Raw genomic sequence first — 9,970 nt, forward strand, 5'->3', positions numbered from 1 at the left:
AGCAACTATTTAGTTTATGAAAAATCAAGAAAAATACACCAGAATACCAGTAATGTGAGTCATAGCTTTCTAAAAATATTTATATTTTTATGCTGGGAACTGACAAACAATGTGACCGGCTATAAAGATATAAAAAATACACCATATTGCCAATATAGTGTTGAGGTAGATTTTTTAATCCACCTTCTGGAACATCTGAACTTGAATGACACCCCATTCTTAATCCATAAGATTTATCATGTTGCTGGATCAACGTTGCAGCTGTAATACATGTTGTCAGCATTCTTACAGAAGAGCCTTTGTGTGGTCAGACACTGTTGTTGGACGTGAAGGTCCGGCTAATAGGTTATCCCATAGGTATTCTGTCCATTTGAAGTTAAGCTCTGTGCAGATCAGTCAAGTTTTTCCAACATTAAACTCGCTCATCCATGTTTTTCTGAATTTCTAATCCCTACACCAGCTAAATGTTGACATGCCACTTAGCAAGACACTCAATCCCATATTGCCCACCAATGTGTGTATTTGAGAGAACAAGGTTCCACTGTAAAGTGCTTTGAGTGGTCGGCATGACTAGAATATGAGTCTATTACAACTATAATGACAAATAAATAAAACAGATAACATGTATATAGTTTATTTTGTAGTTTAAAATGCATAAGGTGGGCTGGTCTTGCACAGTTTGGCTTTTTTCCCCTCAGTATAAACACATAAAATGTGCTATAAAAAGAAAATGAACGTGAAATCATCTAACTGTTACCTCTTTTGGAGAGTTGACGGTTTGATTTTTGACAGACGACAAAACCTTATCCAAATTAGAAAGAAAGTGGTTGTTTCCCGGTCTGATCCGTGATAACACACCCCACACGTGCATTAAAGCTAAATTTCCAGATAAAAACGTCTTCACCTCCTAACTATGGCTATTTTTAGCATTTTTTCATTCAGTAATAGCCCATGTGAACGCCGCGGGCTATATTTAGACCAACGTTCACTCTCGGCTCTTGCGTCAATGGAATCCCGTGCGTGCGTCACCACGAACAACGTCTGCGTCTCGACGCTGATTGGCTGCGCCCCCGGAACGTTCTGCTGTCCCGTTCACCATATTTGGGCATTGGCCCGCCTTTTTGTCGATGCGGCCAAAATAAAACAAGAGTGTAGGAAGCCGACTGCTCTGACCCAGCGTGTGTGTGGCAGAGTGTGAGCCTGAATGGGTGGGTGTGCCGACAGCAGCTGACAGAGGTGATTTCAACTGTTTCTCCAGTTTTAAAAGATAAAAACGCTTCAGAATCCGGATAATCACAAAGAACAGGTGAGTGAAAGTACTTTTCGCACAGGAGCCTGTAAGTTAAGCTAGCTTGTTTACACTTTTATTGCTAGTTATGTCATAATTTAAAGTTGGAACAACTTTGATTTGGAATGTGGCATAATAGTTGAAGTATTTTTTTTTTTAAAAAAGATTAATTTTAGAGGCTTTGTTAAGACTGTAAGGTTTACCTAGTCAAGACTGATCCAGTTTAACATAGTACTACAGCGTTATTATTATGTTTAACCAGGTTGTTTGACTTATTTCAGCCTGAATAATGTAACTGTAAAACAAGACAAATTGAAACAAGACAAGTTAATTTAATTATGAAACCACTGAAAACCAGACACATCACTATAGCAAATTTAACTAACTTTATAAACGAGTAATGAGTTGTAAAACAGGAATATAAATGAAGTATTTCCAGAATGTGGGAACTTTGGGAAGTTCAGTTTATACATAAAACTAGGCCAGCAAATCTACAATGAATGCTGTTTATTATTTTTTAGAAGTTTGTGCAAATCTAACTATCTTTTTAAGTTTGATTTTTTTTTAAAGAAACAGTAGCCCTATATCAGTTTGGCTTCTGATACCCATCAAAAAAACAATAAAAATGTTGAAATTAGAGGGCTTGTGGATGCATGTTAAGCTGTAGTTACACGTACACACAAACAGGCTTCACCACCTTTCTCACTCTAACTGGCACTACGCCAGATGTGAAATGCAATCTGCAACACTCCATGGTACGGCTGCTGTGAAAGAGGGTTACCCTCCACTGAAGGAGGTTTTCAAAGCATTAGCAGCCGGTAACACAATATCTGACAGTATCCGAGTGATCTGCCGGACCACCGTCTGCATTTTCCAGAGAGGAGTGATAGGACCTTAGGCAAGAGAAATGGCATGTTTGGTGAAACGAAGCAGAGCACCTTCAAGGCACTAACATTGGCTACTGTTTACATGGGTACAAAGGGAAAGTTATAAACCTAAATAATACAAAATATTGTTATAACTTTCAGTTTTTCAATGGTAATGTTGAGCTTATTTACACCTTAACACACTTTACAAGACAAATAGTTCTAGTTAGCATCCAGTTAACTGTAAATCAAACTAATCTAATTCATGCAAATACAGTAGAATCTTATAGACAAATTATGCAGTTTCTATTTGTAAACTGGTTATTGAGTCATTGAATTTGTATCAACCCTTCATCTTGAGACAACAGTAGAGCGGCACCAGGTTCTTTTAACTGGAGTAAACTTTAGTAGTAGGCTCAGCCTGACTGTCAGTCTGCTGCTACTGACTTCTGGTTAAAACGACATCAAATGAATGCAGAAAAAATACATTGGTCAAGCTGTACCTTTATTGTGAAAGAAAAAACTTAATACCCAGAGCTTAGCTACAATATGAAAAATAGAAGTTTGATTAAGATACATTGAAAAACTTTCAGATACCTCAGAACAGAGTGTGGCTTTTGCAACATATGAACAAAACAGCATTTATGTTTGAACTAAGAGGCAACTAACATCTATTTTCAATTGTCTCCTGTCTCTTAGCGATGCCCTGTGTACAAGCCCAGTATGCATCTCTGCCCTATGACAACTTCTTCAGCTCTGAGCTCTTAAATCCTGACCTCAGTGCCAAACTGGCGATGGAAATCTCTGGCCAAAAGGACCAGCTGTCATCATCCTCACTGCCTAGCATCAACACCTTGATGGGAAATGGTTACATTGGGGAGTTTGATGCTTACTCCTGCAAGGTTACCACTTCCCCTCCTGCCTCTGCAGCTTCTTACAACCATGCTGCTGCAGCCGAAAGCCCTAGCCCACAGATGCAGAACCAAGCCTTCAAGCTGGATGATCTTCAAGTGTATGGCTGCTACCCAGGATCCTTTTCTCTCAGCTGTCTTGAAGAAACACACTCATCATGTGGATCTGATTATTATGGAAGCCCCATCTACGGCACTGGTTCTCCTCCAACACCAGGCTTTCAGACTGAGTCTGCAGCTGTCTGGGATTCCCCTTTCAGCCCCTTCCCCCCAGCCCTCCCCTCCTCTGTTGAGAAGGCCACTATGGCGCAGCAGTTTTCATTTTTTACCTTCAGCAATGCACAGGAGCAGCACTCTCCTTTGGGTCAACATCAGGATCTACCATCTTGTCAAGAAGATGGCTTCTTTCGTCTCTCACAACATCAGCATGTCTCCCCACTTCACTGCCCCCCCCTGTCCCTGGACCATGGACGGCTGGGAAGCCCGAGTGCACTGGAGGAGGCTATGATGTCTCAGAAAACCCCCAGCCTTGGATCCAGTGAGGGTCGCTGTGCAGTTTGTGGCGACAACGCATCCTGCCAGCACTATGGAGTCCGAACCTGTGAGGGATGCAAAGGTTTCTTCAAGGTGAGAAAGAAATTAAGCTTTCATCTGGTTTATTATGTAGGATTTATTCAACAAACAAGCAGCAGAGGAGAGAAGACTTGACGCACAACGTGTTAATAACTTGTGCAATATGAATACAACTAACATGAAAAAAAACCTGCGTTACACAGCACTACATTCTGTAATATGCACTTTAAAAACTGAAGAAAGACAGTGGAAGAAAAAGCCATTAGACCTATACACTGCGGCAGATCCACAGTTTTTAAAGATGTTTTGTGGGAAAACAGCAAAGACTTTACATGGGAACGGATGGACACATCCAGATCATAATCCACTGCATTTCAGCTAATGGCTCTTTGGTATTAAATAGTGTTGTAATAATAATAATATTAATTTAATCTAAACATGCTCTCACAACACTGGTCTCCTTTGAGCTTTATAAAATCTAAAGGCAAAATGTTCCTCTGGAAATATTCAGGTATTGAGCTAAAAATTAGGGAAAGAAAACAAAGCACAAACAAAGAGAAAGCATATGTGTCTAACTGAGTTTAGACACATATGCTATTTATATTATCATCGCTTCTATCCAATTTCCCTACATGTTGCTAATTAGAAATGCTATTAATAGAAAACATTGCCAATTAGCATATAGGAATCATTAGCAAACTTAAACTGTTTGGTATTGCATGCCAACATTACTGATAGCATGTTGCTATCAGTAATGTTTGCTTTCCATAGCAACTTGCTATTAATAGCATGCTGCTATACACAGTTGTCTCTGCAAGATATGGTAGTAATGCTTTTTGTCTTTTGTTTCACAGCGAACTGTGCAGAAAAATGCAAAGTATGTGTGCCTCACCAATAAAGACTGCCCGGTGGATAAGAGGAGGAGAAACCGATGCCAGTTCTGCCGTTTCCAGAAGTGTCTTGCTGTGGGAATGGTCAAAGAAGGTAAAGCAATGTCAGACTCTTCTGGAGGGCTCAGGGGTCTAACGCAGTGGTTTTCAATCTTGGTTTAATTCAGGTTTGTCTGGGCTCCTGAAAAACCTGAATTAAACGACTGCAGTTCTTTCTCAAAGTGCCATCAAGTGCAACAGAAGTGTGTTAATACCTTACTTATTTAAGTCTGGAAATGGGGAAACCCCTTAAACATGCAGAGTAGAGGACTGAAAACCTTGCATCTAATGCATGACGACAACAAACCGAGATTTGCAGTGGCAGTTTTTGGAAACCAAAGCCATGTGCAACTTGAGCTTTACAGTGCCAACTGAAGGCGACATTGAAACCGATACTGAAGTTGTCTGAAATATGTATCAGGTGACATGTAATCCTCATACATGTGTGCATGTCTCCTTGTCCCTTCAGTTGTTCGCACAGACAGCCTCAAAGGTCGCAGAGGTCGCCTACCTTCTAAACCTAAGACCACGGTTGAGGCTTTGTCAACAACTCCCAGTGTGAACATCATCGCTTCTCTCATCAGGGCTCATTTGGACTCTGACCCGGGCATCGAAAAGCTCGACTACTCCAAGGTAAACCTACGGCTTTCACTTGATCCAAACCTCTCCTTTCATAGAACCTTTGAGCTTCGGGATATTTATCAATCTTCTTTTGTTTCTCTGCAGTACCAGGAGAGGTCAGACAGTCTGAAAGAAAAGGAGGACGCCGGTGACATCCAGCAGTTCTACGACCTGCTGACCGGTGCCTTGGATGTAATAAGAAACTGGGCTCAAACCATCCCGGGATTCATGGACTTCTGTGCAGAGGACCAGGAGCTTCTTCTTGAGTCTGCCTTTGTGGAGCTCTTCATTCTTCGTGTTGCATACAGGTTGGTTATATTTCTTCACTTTCAAATCAAACTGAATGTTTTAAATATTTGACATTTCAGTGCTCTAATTGTTTTAATTGTTTAAAACTGTTCAGGTCGAAGCCAGAGAAGAACAAGCTGATCTTCTGCAACGGCCTGGTCCTCCACCGGCAGCAGTGCGCCAACAGTTTTGGCGGCTGGATCGACTCCATCATGGATTTTTCACAGAGTCTTCACCGCATGAACTTAGACAACTCTCTGTTTGCCTGTCTTTCAGCATTTGTCATCATCACCGGTGAGTTCCTCCGTCTCCTTTTCAGATAAGCAAACTTCTGTTGATTAAAACATTTGTGGTTAAGACTCAAATCTGACTGGAGCTTAATTGATGCCTAGATCGCCATGGCCTGAAGGAGCCCAAAAGAGTAGAGGACTTTCAGAGCAACCTCATCAGCTGTTTAAGGGAACACATGAGTGGAATTGGATCGGAAGTGACACGGACGCAACCCAACTACCTGTCCCGTCTGCTGGGCAAACTCCCAGAGCTGAGGACTCTGTGCACTCAGGGCCGGCAGCGCATCTTTTACTTGAAACTGGAAGACTTGGTTCCTCCTCCTCCGATTGTGGAGAAAATCTTTATGGATACACTTCCCTTTTAAAATGAAAACTGTGATGAGTGTGACAAACAGTACAAGCAAAGGAAGCGAGATGGCAGCATTAAGAAGAACGGTTGTCCACATCAGACGCTGACTGGTGGGCTACCAGGCATGATATTCTCTAAGAGACCATCATTTTTTTACTATTGCATTTTGAAAGTGAATGTGATACGTTTCATGGCACTAAAAGGGATTGACATCAGTGCCGAAACTATATCAGCATATTTTTAGTATGTTTTCTGTGATTTGTAAATTTACTTTGTTGCTAAGGTGGATGTGTTAGCGTTATTGTGTTCTGCAGCTTTTAAGATCTGAATTTCTTAGAAGACGGCAATGCGGTGCTCCAGCGTACTCAGAAACACTAATTTCTTAAGAGACTGGTTCATGATCCCACTCTGAAGCTAAAACTTTAGCTTTAGCACAGATATATTTCCTTATACATTTTATAAATTATAATTCTATTTGTGCTTTCTTGGAAGGTTTTGGACCAAAATTTAGCAAAGTATTTATTTTGATACAATCATATATGAACCTTCTCGCCTTAAGCTAAATAAAAAGGTCTGTGCTGCCTTTTTGGAGCAGCTTGCTAAAGCAGATACTGCTGGTAAACTCCTTTCACAGTGGCTGCAACATGTTTGTGCTTTAACAGTGAAACTAGATGATGTTCAGGATATAAATACAAAGTGCCTTTATAAGCCTTTAACCTCTAACTAACATAATATGCCCCCATTCACGATAGACATAAAATAAATTGAGTATTGTACAACACCCTTCACAATTATTGGCGTCTCAAGATCTATAGAAAAGCCTTAAATTAAATTATTGTTACAGTTTGTGACCTCAAGATACATTTCTTTGTTAAACTTCTTTAAGATTAACATTCATCTGTCTTGATTTTCTTGGTTTCTTGTTTTTCCCATTTTGATTCATTTGCCAAAAAAGAATGAGTCCCTGTTACGTCACCATAGAGAAACATAAAGTCATGATTTAATGCTAACTAAATGTTTCTACACATACTAATTAATTTGAAAGCATGAATTGTAAATTAAAAACACTTAATTTCTGTTTTAGAACGGCCACTAGGCGTGCCATTAAATGTGGAGGGTTCAGTGTATCAGAGCTCCTGTTGATATAAAGCGACCGAGTCATGTGTTCATTCTGCAATGACACGGTTATTGAGTGATGAAACGTCTGAGAGAATATAATCCTGTTCATATTCTCTTGAGGTAATGAAAGTTAAAAGTGCAACTCCATCTGAGATCAAAATAGATCCAAGCAGATGTCCACGTCTTCTTGTCCCAACAATAGAATCCATCTTGTCTTGGTACATTTTACATACACATCATGTTTAAGTACATTTTAACAGCCTCATCTTGTATTTCAGTTTCGTACATATTGAATGTAGTTCTTGTCTTTTCTTTTAATCTTGTGGACTCGCAGGGAAATGTATCGACAAGATGAGCAGCTATAAAGACTGATGTTCATACAGAACGAGCAGTTCTTCTCTTACGGTTTGGTTTTTGTTTGGGTGTGTGTGCTCAGTGGAAATGTTGCCATAGCGTTTGTTAAATGGGGCAAAAATCCCAAAAGTCAGTCATTGTCATTTCTTTTTAAATAATTGCTCAAGAGATTATATTTTGTGCGTCATGTTGATAAAAAAGTTTTTAACCTTGTGAATATGTATTATGCCAATTTCTCATTTTTTTGTTTTATATTTAAAAATATATTTAATGCCTAGTAGTTAATGTATTGAAACATCTGTAAGTTTTACACCTTCATCCCGACACATGCACAATATGAACAAAAGTAGATTATGAGATATATATATACAGTATATACAGTACATACTTCATACTCTTGTTCACTCTAAAGTACGCCAATGTAAAAAAAAAACCATAGTGTCAACTTTTCAGCTTATTACCTACAAAAAAACCTGTACGATTTAAATACTATTTAAACAAAAAGTGCCAATTAGTAAATTACGTCAAAAACAGCTTTTACAACTATTACATAATTTTATCTCTTATCAAGCATAGAAAAAAATGAATTGATTGACAGTTAACAGATTCACATTTTATGTTTAATAACTCACAAAAAGCCAGGGTCTCTGTGTGAGAATACATTTTATTTTTTCCTTCTTGCCTCAAATACCCTAAAGTTATACAAATATTTAAACATTTCATAAGTTTATGTTGCTGTCCTTATCGCTCAACAGTCTCAAAAGTTTAAACTGCTACATACCAAAATCTTTGGCAAAAGTTTGTAACGATAAAGATTTTTCCTATCCATCTGTAAAATATTGCATGCAGCGGTAGGATTAGCATGTTAACTGATGCAGTTTTATAATTTTAGGAATCATACAGAAACTGATTCATTTGAAAACCTTCAATTTATTCATAACCTGCTCTGCAGAAAGAGAAGACTTTTGGACCTGGGCTGAGACGATACCTTTTAAAGCTGTTCAAGTTTTAAACTTAGATACCCAGCTCATTTTCTGTCCCAAACACAGGCATGGTGATGTCCAAAGAGCAAGAGGCATTTCTTCCTTCAGGTAATATGACAGTGACAGAGACCAGCCTGATATAAATAACTTTGAATGAGTTAAATTCACTCCTTCGTCTACAATAACAACTTTACTGTTTAATTATGCCAATTTGAGATTAGGACGAGGAAATGATGAAATCTTTTATCTAATCTCTTTCTCTCTAATTGTAGCAGGTCGGGAGTTTAAATAAAGAGACAGCAGAACTTTCTGGTTGTTACATAACAATGTGGCAAAAAGTATAATACAAAGTCCTTTTCACTGAGGTGGTGTCAGTTTTGTCAAACATGGTGTTAATGTTGGCAACATTTTTGACCAGAGCAAGGCGACACCATGCGCCTCTCGGCCGCAGATGACTGCTGCCCCGACGGCATTCAGGCACTTGACATCTGATCAGACTGTACACCTCGTACTGGTCCTCTGGATTTTCGCACTGGCAGATAGAATGGAAAAAGGGACACAGGGGGAAAAGAGGAGGAGGTAAAAGCAACATTAGCCGGCACAGAGACTTCCTTCTTGTTACAAAATGGCACGGGCAGTCTGTTGTAAAAGCCTCGTACAATGTGCCGAGCAGATACGTCTGGTTTCATGAGGAGAACAAAGACAGAGGCAGCGGTTCATTTTAACCGAGAACATATTTTATATTTCATTTAAAAACTGCAAATCTCGACTTCCGGTTTGGGTCATGAAGGAGTAGGCAGCGAGTGTGAAGAGCTCTGACTCAACTTTTAACTTATGAGACCAAACCTTATACCTTTACCACAGAATTGTTGTATCTTGTACACATTACCGCGTTGGACGACTTTGGCCGGTTAATGGCTACCTCCAAGCAAAAACAAACCTCCTCGATAACCACGCGGAACACCACTGCTAGCAAGTCAGCCACCATGGCCTCCGACGCTAGCCCCTCCAAAAGCGACGGAATAACTATGACCCAACTAGTACAAGAGTTAGCCAAGCAACGAGAAAGTTTAAAAGAAGACATCTCTACCCTCATTCAAGAATCACTGGTGCCGTTACAAGCTTCGGTGAGTGCTCTGACAGAAACGGTGGGCTCTATACAACAACGCCTAACCGCTTCAGAATCACTCGCAGGTGATAACTTTGAGAAGATATGTGCTGCCGAATCTGCTGTTAAAGCTCTAAAAGGCCAAAATGCTGCACTCTTAGAGCGTATTGAGGATCTAGAAAACAGGTCACGCCGTAATAACTTGAGGATCATAAACATTCCAGAAGGCAGTGAAGGTGTGGGGAATACTGTTAACTTCATGACGAATGCGCTAATGGAGCTCACCCGCAG

At 39.8% G+C, this 9,970-nt stretch overlaps 1 protein-coding gene across 1 annotated transcript; it reads left to right on the top strand.

Annotated features, from left to right (window-relative positions):
• Positions 1–1,124: 1,124 nt before the first annotated feature.
• LOC116710208 (nuclear receptor subfamily 4 group A member 1-like) lies at positions 1,125–7,805 on the top strand. Its single transcript, XM_032549101.1, has 7 exons — positions 1,125–1,306; positions 2,854–3,692; positions 4,493–4,622; positions 5,037–5,200; positions 5,294–5,496; positions 5,592–5,770; positions 5,869–7,805. Exons 2-7 carry the CDS (start codon positions 2,856–2,858, stop codon positions 6,129–6,131), a joined length of 1,776 nt encoding a protein of 591 aa, XP_032404992.1. The 5' UTR covers positions 1,125–1,306; positions 2,854–2,855; the 3' UTR covers positions 6,132–7,805.
• The last annotated feature ends 2,165 nt before the right edge of the window (positions 7,806–9,970 follow it).

Source organism: Xiphophorus hellerii, chromosome 20 (genome assembly GCF_003331165.1).
Source record: "Xiphophorus hellerii strain 12219 chromosome 20, Xiphophorus_hellerii-4.1, whole genome shotgun sequence".
In the NCBI taxonomy this organism is placed as follows: domain Eukaryota; kingdom Metazoa; phylum Chordata; class Actinopteri; order Cyprinodontiformes; family Poeciliidae; genus Xiphophorus; species Xiphophorus hellerii.

Excerpts from the sequence above, each read along its gene's own strand:
- LOC116710208 (XM_032549101.1), top strand. The coding sequence starts at position 2,856 with ATGCCCTGTGTACAAGCCCAGTATGCATCTCTGCCCTATGACAACTTC. Across the intron at positions 5,497-5,591 it reads ATTCTTCGTGTTGCATACAG|GTCGAAGCCAGAGAAGAACA; the intron begins GTTGGTTATATT and ends AAAACTGTTCAG. Across the intron at positions 5,771-5,868 it reads AGCATTTGTCATCATCACCG|ATCGCCATGGCCTGAAGGAG; the intron begins GTGAGTTCCTCC and ends ATTGATGCCTAG.